Consider the following 13563-nt stretch of genomic DNA (forward strand, 5'->3'; position numbering starts at 1 on the left):
GGAAGCAGAGACTTCAGTCATGGCTACTGACTGGTATCAACCACAACTAGGCTTGATTTTAAGCAGAGAATAGGCACTGGAAGCTACTTTTAGGGAAAGAAAATAGAATATTAAATTTAATATTTCATGGGCCTTCCAAAAGCTCAAATTTTTGAAAGAAATGTCTATTTTATACTTCTAAAAAATAGATTAATTTTTTATTTACCTGATCTTCACTTGGGAAATATTGAACAAAAATTCCCAAAACAGCTCCTGTCAGTATACCAACAAGTATGTCCCGAAAAGGGGCTAGGACATTATTAAGTATACTACCTGTAAGGGCAAGGACACACAGTAAGGAAAACGTTTCATAGAGAAATATTTTCACATACCCAACACATCAGAAAATCAAATTTGGGTGTAGAATATACAAAAATGGGCCTTCATTATTCACAAGCATGAAAACATATGTAGACCTATTTGGAAAATTAAATATGTACTCTTAAATGATTTAATATATGCACACAACTCAGAAATGTTCATTGAATAAACAGGCCAGAAAACAAAAGAAGTAAGTAGCCACAATATGCTCCCCTTACATACTCATCTAAAAAACCAGATAAGGTAGAAGAATAGACAAAGACTGACAAAGGAGCAGCTCCGGCACTCTCTGATGTACTATTATGACAAAGAAACAAATGACTTCAACACAAAAAGGAAAATTTCACAACAATAACATACAAAAGATTTATTCCAGGGTCAATATTCAATGGTCAATTGAGTTTCCAGTATATTTTATGCATCCATAAAGTCAGTTAAAAAAAATGATCCCAAGTCACAAAAAAAGTTGTTATGCTCTCTCTGTGTGTTTAATTTAACTCAATAAGGTATGTAAATATGTATATCTTAGAAATATATTTCCATTAAAAATAGAAATGGAGGGTGAAGATGGCAAGGTGTTGGGATGAGAAGCCCTAGAACCACGATCTCCCACAGAGACACCAACTTAACAATATACAGTCGAAGGCCTTCATGAACCTCTACAAACCAATTTAGCTGCATCAAGAGAAAAGCAAATCATCATTACAGGGGAGCTCCTGTAAGATTATCAAGGATTTCACAGCACAAAGCTTAGAGGCCAGGAGGGTTGGGAAAATATATGCAAAGTGTTGAAAGAAAAAAAACTGCCAAACCAGAATCTATTGCACACTATTGTCCTTCTAAATTAAGGAGAAATTAAGACCCCCAAATAAACAAGAGCTGAGGGAATTCATTACCACTGGACCTGCCTTATAAGAAGTGTTAAAGGTAATCCTTCAAGTGGAAATAGAAGGATGCTAGCACCACAAAAGCAATAAAATTAAACCTATGGTAAAGGTCAATATATAGATGAATTTAGAATCCTGTAATACTGTAATGGTGGTGAGTGAATCATTTTAATTCTGTTATAGCCTTTAAGATAAAAGCATAAAATATAACAATAACTATAAAACTATGTTAATGATCTACAATATAAAAAGATGTAAATTGTGACATTGATAACAGAGTGAGGACAAAGAGATATAAAGGAGTAGAATTTTTGCATGCAATTGAACTTGTTATCACTTTAAAATAGATTGTTATAAGGTTGGAAAAAGATAGTCCATGCAAATGGTAACAAAAAGAGCACAGAGGTGGTTGTATTTATATTAGACAGAAGAGACTTTAAGTCAAATATTGTCACAAGAGATGAAGGACATTATGTAATGATGAAAGGGCCAATTGATACAAAAGATAAGGTTAGGTCTTGATATCTATCATATTCCAAATATAGATGTATTGAAGATCAAATGTATAAAATAAAACCTTAAAGTGCTCAAAATTTTAAGCGACTGTATAATCATGCAGAAGAAGAGGATTTTCTAAGAATATACTTGCTTGGTTTTTCATTTTTCTGGTCCTCTTCAAATTTGGTTTGGTCTCCTATAGTGTGCTCCACAGCATCTCATACTATGTAATGTTCATCACATTTGTAATTATCTCTTTAATAAGAACTCAGTTCCCTTGTCTATAACATGAGTGCAGCACTATTATGACTATTAAATGAGTGGAATAGTCTATGAGACTTAGAGAGTGTGTCAAGACATTACTAATAAAAGCTAATATTATTATTCGTTTTTTTATCCTCAGTGTTTGGCACAGTAGTTGGCACAGTGAAAGAAACACAAAAATTAGTTTTTGAAAGAATGACTGATACTATTTTTGAAAGAAAAGATTTCCAGATTTGACAATAAAAATTTTAGAACTTCTGAATGGCAAAAGAGATAAAGTTAAAAGTCCCATTACAAATGTGGAAAACTACAGGATATAAAACAAAAGGTTACCATTCTTAATTTTTTTGCAGAATCTTAAATCAAAAAGAACAAAAGATGAACACACCTATAAGATATAGGCAAAAACTTCAAGAAAAGCAATTGATAAAACAATCCAAAATGCCAATGGCCAATAAACATGAATATTTGTTTAACATCATTATTATTCAAAGTATTTCACTTAAAGAGGTCTCACTTTTCTTCTATCAAATTATTAGAGGTTAAAAAAATCTAATACCTAGTTTTGAAGAAGGGTGAAGAGAAAGGGGCAAGCTTGTACACCTGATAGGATATGATATTGTGGCAATATATTTCAAAAAGCTTATAACTCTATATACTTTTTAGCTCACAGTCCCACTTTTAAGATTAAGAAAATGTTAAGATTAGGAACAACTAATTAGTGATAAGATGTTCAGCCAACCATCATTTTAATAGTAAATATTGGAGTCAACTTCAATTTTCAATAGGTTAAGTAATTGTGATGCAGCCAATAAATACTATGCAATCACTTAAAATGTCATACAAAAATATATACTTACTGAAAAGAAACATGTTTGTAATATACAGTTAAATGTAAAACAACTCAGGTTACAAATCTGTATGGTCAATGTTTAATAATTTTATAAGACTATAAGGGGAGAGGGAGAGAGAAAGAGAATCTGGGTGGATATAACATGAAAAGATTCAGAACTATTATTCCTGGAGATATGGTTATTGAAGATTTTATTTTTACCTTTGTCCTCTTTCCTTCTTATTTGTTTGTATGTAATAATTTAAAAAGAAACCATACAAGTATTTACTTTCAACTTAAAAATATCTTGGTGCTTCAATAATACAGAACACTGAATTCCAAGCATTGCAGATAATGAAAGCATTACTAAACGTGGAAAAGTTGACTTGCACAATTACTGCAGGGTGACATTCAGGACAAAGTATCACCTTGGATTCAGAATTAGTGCAGGATCTTACCACATCACTACTGGAAATGCACCCAGAGCTCTCCCTGTTGTATATATTTAAGTTTTCTTAATAATAGAGCAACCATTTATTTATAAATGATGGCCAAAGGTACATTTAAAAAATGTCTATTAAATATATTAGTAGTACTAATAATATTGTTGCTTAAAGTTTTCAATTGAAAACTGTGATCAAATTCCAAAGCAACATGAGCAGATTAATGGTAATAATATGGGTTATCAAATTAATTGAAATACGTGGTTGTTAACATGAAATCATTTGTGGTAAGTAGTGGTTTCTTAACCCACTGAAATTTCTTTCCTGGTCTAGAATGAGCTTTCTGTGAATAAAAATATGGTAAATGTGAAAAGATCTTGGTTAATAAATGAAGAATGAAGCCAGAAACCTCATTTAAAGAGCTAACTGAAAAAAGCTATGAATAATAGGGCAGCTATTGCGTTTTTCATTACCTGAGGAGAAGACTATGCTGAAGCATGTATTGAATCCAGTGATAGCCAGGATGTCGTCTAAACTGCTAGCAGCTATTAGCAACGTCGGAATGCCTTTCTCAATACCATATCCATTTTCTTGCAAAAGTAGCATGGAAGGGATAACAACAGCTGGAGAGACGGCACCTATTACAAAACTGAGAGGAGGACTTTGAAAACCAGTTTGAAAACATCCTTTTAACTAAATAGGATATATTTTATCATCAATTTTACAACAAATATGCTAACCATTACTGTAACTTCAAATGTAACAATTCTGCTTTAGAGTGAATGTCATTTAAGGGTGGCAAATTTTTTGCAGTTTTTTTTAGTGATGGCTAAAATGTAATAGAGACTTCATTCAAGATATTGAGCAGAACATAAATGCAGTCTCTACCTCTATCCCTAAATTCTTTGAGGTGAAGATATAAAAATAAAAGGAAATCCAAAATCCAGCTAGGAAAAAGACCCCAACCAAAGAGAGCATTCCTCAATGGACAAGAAACCAATGTATCCCAGAAGGTTGAGGCAGTTTAGGACTGAGAAAGGAAACCACAAGCAAAAATGTGTACAAGATAGCTTCAAAAGATACGGTGTACTTCTACAAATGCTCTAGGGCCAGAAATGTTGGATGCTGGGAGCAGAAGGGAACTCTGAGGAAATCAAATGAGTGATTATTTGGAGTATCACTGTAAGAATGGCCAGATAGAGAAGATTCAAGGTGGTGGCGTGAGAGGTGAGACAGAGAACTCCTCCCAAAAACACATATAATATGAAAATATAGTTAATACAACTAATCCTAAAAGAACAACAGGAAATAAGGCTGCACCAGACTGCATACACCTGGAGAACAGAGCAGACTTCACGAAACAGGGTAACGTAACAAAGCCTTGATCACATGGGACCCAAGCCCTTCTACAACCCCAGCTCACTGGCGGGAGGAAGAGAAACAGAGCCGGGAGGGGGTGGAAGCCTAGGACTGCTGAACACCCAGCCCTGGAGATCTGCTTTGGGAGCACAAACCTACATTGCATGGTGCTCTGGAGATTAGTGGGGTTGGAAAGCTAAGACAGGGCAGAATACTTGGAGAGACTTAGTTCCAACTGATTGTGGAGGACAGGATCCACATTCAGCTGCTCTGGAATGAAGGAAAGGTGGGCGGTCTTAGAGGCTTCGTAGCAGCGAGAGGGCTGCTGAAGGGGCGGGATTTGCATGGAGCTTGCTGACTGGGAGAGGGAAGAGAAGCACAAGGTTGTCTGGATACACTCTACCCAGAAGCTTGGGAACTTTTAGGAGATTCAGGCACTCCATTTCCCAGGCTGCCTACTCAGCTCCAAGGCCCACCAGTGTGATATGCAGCCCACTGAGTCTTCTTCCTGGTCTGCCAGCATGACTCGCAAACCAGCAATGCATGCCCTAGGGTCAGACCAGCCAGAGGGAAGCCCCACCTATGGCAGTTACAGATGCAAAGCACAGAGGCTTTACACCTGTGTGCTTGGACCAGTTGTTCTGACAGTGGACATAGGCACTGCAGCCTGGAAGCAGGAAACAGCTCTTTTCTACCCCTAGGCATGAGCACTGCACCCCTGTAAACCCCAACATCACACCAGGGGCTGAGCAGTGACAGAGACTAGAGATTCTGGGCCCTAGAGGGCACCACATACAAATATGAAATTTCAAAAGAACCTGGTTCAAACAAAAATCTCAGAAACACCAGAAAAAGGGCCAAATGAAACCAAACTCACCAATCTTCCTGAAAGAGAGTTCAAAATAAAAATCATAAACAAGCTTATGGAGGCACAGAAAAATATTCAAGAACTCAGGGACAAATTTAGGATGAAGATTCAACCATTAAGAAATTCCATATCTGAAATGAAACACTCAATGGGGAGATTTAAAAGCCGATTAGATGTAGTAGAAGAGATGGTACATGGAATAGAAATTAGAGAACAGGAATACAAAGAAGATGAGGCACAGAGAGAAAAAAGGATCTCTAAGAAAGAAAGAATATTGAGAGAACTGTGTGACAAATCCAAACAGAACAATATTCTCATTATAGGGGTTATCAGAAGAAGAAGAGAGAGAAAAAGGGATAGAAAGTGTCTTTGAGGAGGTAATAAAGCTTCCCCAATCTGGGGAAGGAGATAGTCTCTCAGTCCATGGAGGTAGACCAATCTCCCAACACAAGGGACCCAAGGAAGACAACATCAAGACATATAATAATTAAAATAGTGAAGATCAAGGATGAGGACAGACTTTTAAAAGCAGCTAGAGAGAGAAAAAAGATCATATACAACAGAAAACCCATCAGGCTATCATCAGACTTCTCAACAAAAACCTTACAGGCTAGAAGGTGTTGGGACCTTCTGCCTCTTTTAGGCCTGTGATGGCCACAGACTGGAGGTTTCCATCCTCCCTCATTACTTCCGCGTTCGTGGCCTAACTAGCTTCTCGCACATGTGCTCTTGGCCCTAACTCCGCCTCCCCACCTAACCCAAAACCTGCCTAAAGACCCTAGTGACAAATAAGATAATCAATTCCTATTGGTTTCTGTTACTTCCCTATCTTTCCCTATATAACTAAGCCTCTGATGGAATAAAGCTGAGTTTTGCTCTGCCTCCAAGGCTGACACATCTCCCCGCTTGGTGTGGTTTTGTTTTTCCCCGGATCTCAGGGGAGGGTGTCCAAGCCGCCGACACTTGCCCTCTCGCTCAACCCCGGGGATAACAGGCTTGTCCTGCTTGTCCCCCTGCCTTCTTGTTGCTGAAGAGCAACAACTGGTGCCCTGTGTGAGGAATGAGGAACTTCACTGATGAGCTAATAGGACTACGGGTAAGTGTAATCCCATAAAATATGGGACATTCTTCTTCCAAGCCTGATCCCTCTCTTGAATCCCTTAGGGTCCTCCTCCGAAGTAGAGGCCTAGAACTCTCTGACAGCCAAGCTATCAAAACCTGGGAGACCTTAGTTAAGGTCCCCCCGTGGCTGCCTGCAAGTAATTTGTTTGACTGGGAAACTTGGGACAGGGTGGAGCAACTCGTACGCAAAGCCCAAGTTAATCGGGGTGATTTCCCCCCTCTGGGGACCTTCCCCACTTTAGCAGCCCTTAAGAGTTGCTTCCCTCCTCAGCCATCGAGGCCAGCTGCCAAGAACTTAATAGACAGGGAAACCACCGGGTTGGGAGCCCCTTCCTGGGGAGATTATGATCCCCTTCCTCAGGCTGAGTCCATGCCGGCAGGACAAGAAAGCCATAAAGAGCTGGATGAGAATCATGGCAATGGCGCCCTCAACCCTTTTGATGCCGCCCCCTGGCCTCCCAAATCCACGGCTCCTTTGCACCTACCACTTCCTGGTACTAGTTCCTCTTCTAATCCTTTCAAATCATCATCAGCCCCCCCTCCTCCATGCCAACGGGCAGAAGTTTCAGCTCCTTTCCCATATAAGGACTCATGCCCTCCCATTGGCTGCCAACCCCAAGAGAATCCATTGTTCCACCCACAACCTAACCCAACGGGCCAACGAGGATTTGGCTAGCTTCATTAGTAGAGTTGAGGGGAGCATCAAGAGAAAGTTCCCCCCTGGGGATCTCAGAGATCATTTTGTTAAGATGATAGTGTGGGAGGGTATGAATCAAGAACATAAAATAGTATGTACAGGGTTAAAAGATAGATCCATGGAGAGGTGGATCATTGCCACCAAAGATATAGGAACCCACTCCCATCAGGCCCAGACCATGGCTTCCATGTTGCAGGCCTCTCGAAAAGATGATATGACCGCCCTGGTATGTGCTCTACAACAGGCATTTCCCGGTAAAGGCCGTACTTGTTTTGGGTGTGGTCAGGAGGGACACTTTAAGCGAGAGTGCCCTCATAAACAAAAGAGGCCTCCTCCTCCTCCAGCGAGGCCCCAGACTCCTGGCTTGCCTCGCACTCCTTGTCCGAAATGTCAGAAAGGGTTCCATTGGGCCAAAGATTGTAGATCTAAGACTGATATACATGGTAAACCTTTAAACTCCAAAGGGGGCATTCCCCAGCCCCGTTAAACAAGGGGAATCCCCCTATGCGGGATCACTGGACAGTTCCTCTGATGCCTGGAATTAGGCCTAAAATGATACTCACCAAGGGGGGGAAAGCTTTCAAATGCCTCATTGATACCGGTGTGGATAGAACTGTCCTCAGAAAAGAGGAGATTCCCCCCCAATGGAGATTGGTTCCCAGCCCTCTCCTCTTGGGGGTGGGTGGATAGACCAGCTCCCAACAAACTGCTGAATGGGTTCCCTGGGTTGACCCAGATAGAAATACAGGGGAGGTGCGCCCTCTTGTGGCTCCAGGCCTTACAGCCAATCTATTGGGCCAAGATGTCTTGGGGGAAGCCGAAGTGTATATTTCCACTGACCATAAGGCTTTTTTTGAGGATCCCCTAGATGAGGAAGAATACCAACAACAATTTCAAGGGGGCCAAAAGTGTCACCCTAACTATAGAGATGACCCCGCATTTGAAATGATCAGAAAGGGCCAACCTCGTTCAAACCCCTGGCCCCACCCCCAATCCTAAGGGCCACTGCTCCCCCTGGGGCGCCGAAAATAAAACGGATTCTGGGCTCCCCTGTCTGGGTGGAGCAGTGGCCTTTGCCTTCACAAAAATTACAACTACATCTTTTAGTTAAACAACAAAGATCATTGGGTCACCTCCAAAGGTCAATGAGTCCCTGGAGTTCCCCCATATTTGTGATAATAAAAACCTAATGGTAAATGGAGGCTTCTCCAAGACTTAAGAAAAATCAATGAAAGAATGGAACCTTTTGGGACCCCCCAAAGGGGGCTGCCCTGGGTTCCTGCCATCCCAAGTGATCAGCACCTAATAGTGATAGATATCAAGGATTGTTTCTTTTCCATCCCCCTCCATCCTGAGGACACCGAGAAGTTCGTCTTTTCTCTTCCATCCCTAAATTACAAGGGACCTGACCAGCGCTATGAGTGGACCATGTTACCCCAAGGGATGGCTAATAGCTCCCCCTATTTGTCAAAACTATGTCTAAAATCTTATCTCCACTAGCAGAAGAATCTGACATTCTCTTTTACATATATATGGATGATATTATCTTGGGGGACGCTTGTTCCCGCAAATTAAACCACCTCTTCAAATGGTGCCTTTCCCTGCTAAAAAACTATAACTTTCAGATTGCCCCAGATAAAGTTCAACAGGTAGCTCCTTTTAAAATTTTGGGGACTACTTTGACATTAGATGTTGTCTCCCTTGTTAAGCCCCAGTTATGTATTCAGGATGCATATACGCTACCACAGCTCCAGAAATTGCTGGGAGAAATCAATTGGATGAGGCCCTGGATTCCTATAACCACAGCTGATCTTATCCCTCTTTTCGACCTATTAAAAGGCCTTGATCTAGCTTCAACAGTGACTTTAAACCCTATACATAAAGATACATTAACAAAAGTTCAACATGCCATTGATAATGCTGCCTTAAAAAGATATGATCCAAACTTGCAGCTGGTCCTCTATATTATGGAGGGAGAGACCCTCCTCACTGCCCTTTTGGCTCAGAAGGGGGATCCCGTACATTGGATACATCTATCTGCAGGAGGGGCACCCCGAGTGTACTCTATAGTGGATCAAATGGCTGACTGCATTGTCAAGGGATGAGATCTTTCTGTCTGTCTTTTTGGGTGTGAACCCCACTCTTTGATCGTCCCTTTTCAGGTCAATGATTTCTCGTGGCTACAGAGAAATAATTCCAGATTGGCAATGGCCATGGAAAGCTTTCCAGGGATAGTGGACTGTCACTATGGTCCCTATAAATGGATGAGTTCTTTTAGCCAGTTGGCGTGGCAGCCACCAAAAATGTTCCTCACTGAGGCAGAACCCTCTTTCCCCTCTGTTTTTACCGACGGGGATAAATGGGGAGCCTCTATGGTAATGTTCCCCCCAGGCACAAGTGAGTGCCCTCCGGCCATAACCCTCTTTCATGAGGTACAGGGCTCCGCCCAGTTTAAAGAGCTTTATGCTGTTGTTTTAGCTCTGTCTGAGATCCAAAGCCCTATTAATTTGTTTTCAGATAGCCTTTACGTTGTCAATCTACTGCCCAACCTTGTGGGTGCACACATCAGACTGGACGACAATCCCATCACTCCTTTGATGATTCAAGCCCGCAATTTGTTAAAACAGAGACTAGTTCCCCTTTTTGTACAACATCTAAGGGGACATCAATATTTGACAAGCTTTTTGTTGAGAGGCAATGCTCTTGCCCACCGACTAGCTTCAGCCTACACAGTACAGGAGGCCACGTCTTTTCATCAATTTACACATGCTAATTGGAGGGGACTACAGCATCGGTTCCCTCAGGTCCCCATCAGAGACTTAAAAAAGATCATTAGGACATGTAAGTCATGCCAGCCTTTTCTACAAGTTCCTCCGCTTCAAAAGGGTGGAGTGAACCCTCAAGGCCTGAGGCCCAATAACCTTTGGCAGACTGATGTCACACATTTTGCCCCTTTTGGGAAGCTTAAATACATATTCTAACAGTTGATACCTTCTCCCATGCTTGTTGGGCTACAGCCCATATGGGAGAAAAATCTAAACATGCCATAAGCCATTTTCTCCAGTGGTTCACCAATCTTGGCCTGCCAGATCAAATCAAAACTGATAATGGTCCCTGCTTTATTAGTAAATCTTTCACTGAATTCTTGAGTAAATGGCAAATTTCCCATATCACTGTAATTCCTTATAACCCTAAAGGACAAGCAATCATGGAAAAACACAATCATACCCTCAAATGTCAAATAATAAAACAAAAAGGGGGAATACTCCCCCCCCATGATCAACTAAAGATGGCATTATTTACTCTAAATATTTTGAATTTTGCCAAAGGCGAACACTTCTCACCCTTCCAAAAGCACTGGACAACAACCGTTACTTATCGGACGATTAGAGCCCGATGGAAGGACCCCCTTACTGGAGAATGGAGGGGCCCAGACCCCCTCATTACAGCTGGAAGGGGATTCGGCTGTGTCTTTCCGACCAATGAAAAAAGGCCGATCTGGGTCCCCGCAAGGAATCTCAAGTATTACCCCCCTAAGGAGGGGGAGTTCACTGATATCAATGATGACCCAGAAGGCCCCCGGCCTCCTGAGGATATCTCTCTTCTTTCTCTCTTTCAGGGTCTGCAATGAACCCAATGATGCTGGTCTTCCTGTTAATGGCAATAAATCTCCCATTAGCTAGGACAGGATTTGGAGATCCCGGTCAAGCAAGAGCCATTCTACGAAAAACCATCAGAGACCCCTGCACAGCCTGCGCTCACTCCAAGGTCCCTCCCCCTGCACACTGTTATAATTCTACCAAAACCTGCCCTAATGGGCAATGGGCAGTTACACTTACGCAAGGGACAGAAAATGGATGTCCTGGGAGAGTTCTCTCTCACCATTGTTGGCCAGGCCCCAAAATATCTTCACCTGCCCAAGGGAAATCCCCCTCTGAGTGTCCTTGCACCACTTTTGTTGCCTCTGTTCATGCTCAATGCTATCAGGAGGTTATCCCCTGCACTCACCGGAACAAAACATACTGGTATGCAACTCTGATAAAAGGCAAGGATGAATATGCTGACTGTCGAAAGAATAAGGAAGAGAACATCTGCTGGAATAAATTTGCCCCTATAGGTGCCTCTGATGGGGGCGGAGTCCAAGATCAGGCTCAGCAGTACCAAAATTAAAAAACTGGTAGACAGGCTGATTGAAGACCAAAATCCCCTGATTTACCACCCTCTTAGCCTCCCGGAGATCAGGGGAGAATTGTTTCTTGATCCTAAGACACAATCAATCATACAGGCTGCTTTTACCTTACTCAATAGAACCAATCCCGATTTAGCTAAGGATTGCTGGCTGTGCTTGAGGCCGGGACCACTACAAGCCAATGCTCTTCCTGTTAACCTGTCACAGACCAAGCCCCAGTGCCAGCTGTTACCCCCAAGTTCTAGAGTCTATCTAGACCCTCTTTCCCCTAAAGACCCACGCTTCAAAGCTGACCCCCGTACTGATAATACTAGTAGGATAGATGTAGGTCGAATCCACTATTCTTTTTGCCAACAAAATATTACTGTGAACAATACCTTTCTCTGTCCCCCTAATGGAACAGTCTTCATTTGTGGGGAAGACGCGTTTGGCTTTCTTCTGACAGACTGGACGGGGCTTTGTGCTCCAGCTGTAATTTTCCCTGACATTGGAGTGGTCCCTAATAATCAGAGCCTCCCTATTCCTGCTTTAGACCACATTGGAGGTAGATCAAAAAGGGTCATCCAAGTTATCCCCCTGCTTATAGGCCTTGAGGTGGCCACTAGAGCTGCCACTGGGGCAGCAGGATTGGGGACCTCTATGCATTATTATAAAGCCCTTTCTCAACAGATGATATACAAGCTCTAGTCAGCACAATTTTGACCTCCAAGCACAATTGGATTCCCTCACGACAGTAGTCCTACAGAACCGTAGGGGGCTTGATCTCCTCACAGCTGAAAAGGGAGGCTTATGTCTCTTTTTACAGGAAGAGTGCTGCTTTTATGTGAACCGCTATGGCATAGTCCAAAATAAGGTCAAGCAACTTCAAGAAGACCTCGAGAGACGCCGAAAAGAATTACAAGCCAATTTTCCTTGGACTGAGTTACATGGGTGGTTGCCCTATATTCTGCCCTTTCTTGGTCCTATCCTTCTTTTGCTCCTACTTTTCACTTTTGGGCCCTGCATTATTAACAAGATTATCCAGTTTGTCCAAAAAAGAATTGAATCAATTCAGTTGATGTGTGTGCAGGTACATTACCAGAGAGTTGCCACAGGGGCCAGTGACCCCTATGATCGCTGTGAACCTTATGATGAGGCCGTGTCCATTAATTCCCCCTAACTATCTCCCCACGCGCCCATGATGGGTAAGATCTCCAAGGTGGAGACAACCTAAGACAGGCCACGGAGGATGAGTAAGCTTGGGACAACCGAAGAGCTGCAAGGTACCCAGTGACGGGTAAGAACCCCAGAGGGGGACAACCTAAGACAGGGGCCTTGCCTGCCGGGACATCCCAGAGCATTTATAAAACAAAAAGGGGGAATTGTTGGGACTTTTTGCCTCTTTTAGGCCTGTGACGGCCGCAGACTGGAGGTTCCCATCCTCCCTCGTTACTTCCGCATTTGTGGCCTAACTAGCTTCCCGCAGGCGCATTCTTGGCCCTAACTCCGCCTCCCCACCTAACCCGAAACCTGCCTAAAGACCCTAGTGACAGATGAGATAATCAATTCCCATTGGTTTCTGTTACTTCCCTATCTTCCCCTATATAACTAAGCCTCTGATGGAATAAAGCTGAGTTTTGCTGTGCCTCCAAGGCTGACACATCTCCAGGCTTGGTGTGGTTTTGTTTTTCCCTGGATCTCAGGGGAGGGTGTCCAAGCCACCAACACTTGCCCTCTTGCTCAGCTCCAGGGATAACAGGCTGGTCCTGCTTGTCCCCCCACCTTCTTGTTGCTGAAGAGCAACAAGAAGGGAGTGGCATAATATATTTAATGCAATGAAGCAAAAGGACCTCGACCCAAGAATACTTTACTTGGCAAGATTATCACTTAAATTTGAAGGAGGCAATTTTCAGATAAGCAGAAGCTGAGATAATTAACCTTCTACAAACCACCTCTACAGTGTATTTTGGAGGGACTGCTATAGATGGAAATATTCCTAAGGCTAAATAGCTGTCACCAGGGGAAATAAAACCACAGCAAAGAAAGAAGAACAATTAAATACAAA

General features: G+C 42.3%; 1 protein-coding gene across 1 annotated transcript in view; it reads right to left on the reverse strand.

The window, feature by feature from the left end:
* The window catches only part of SLC9B1 (solute carrier family 9 member B1), a gene marked incomplete at its 5' end in the record, with an annotated part of 67533 nt that overhangs the window by 19140 nt on the left and 34830 nt on the right, over nucleotides 1-13563 (reverse strand). The window contains 2 exons of the mRNA XM_036879174.2: nucleotides 206-312; nucleotides 3758-3933. Of these exons, the coding sequence (XP_036735069.2) occupies nucleotides 206-312; nucleotides 3758-3933 (283 nt within the window). The remainder of the gene's footprint in view (nucleotides 1-205; nucleotides 313-3757; nucleotides 3934-13563) is intronic.

Source organism: Manis pentadactyla, chromosome 5 (genome assembly GCF_030020395.1).
Source record: "Manis pentadactyla isolate mManPen7 chromosome 5, mManPen7.hap1, whole genome shotgun sequence".
In the NCBI taxonomy this organism is placed as follows: Eukaryota; Metazoa; Chordata; class Mammalia; order Pholidota; family Manidae; genus Manis; species Manis pentadactyla.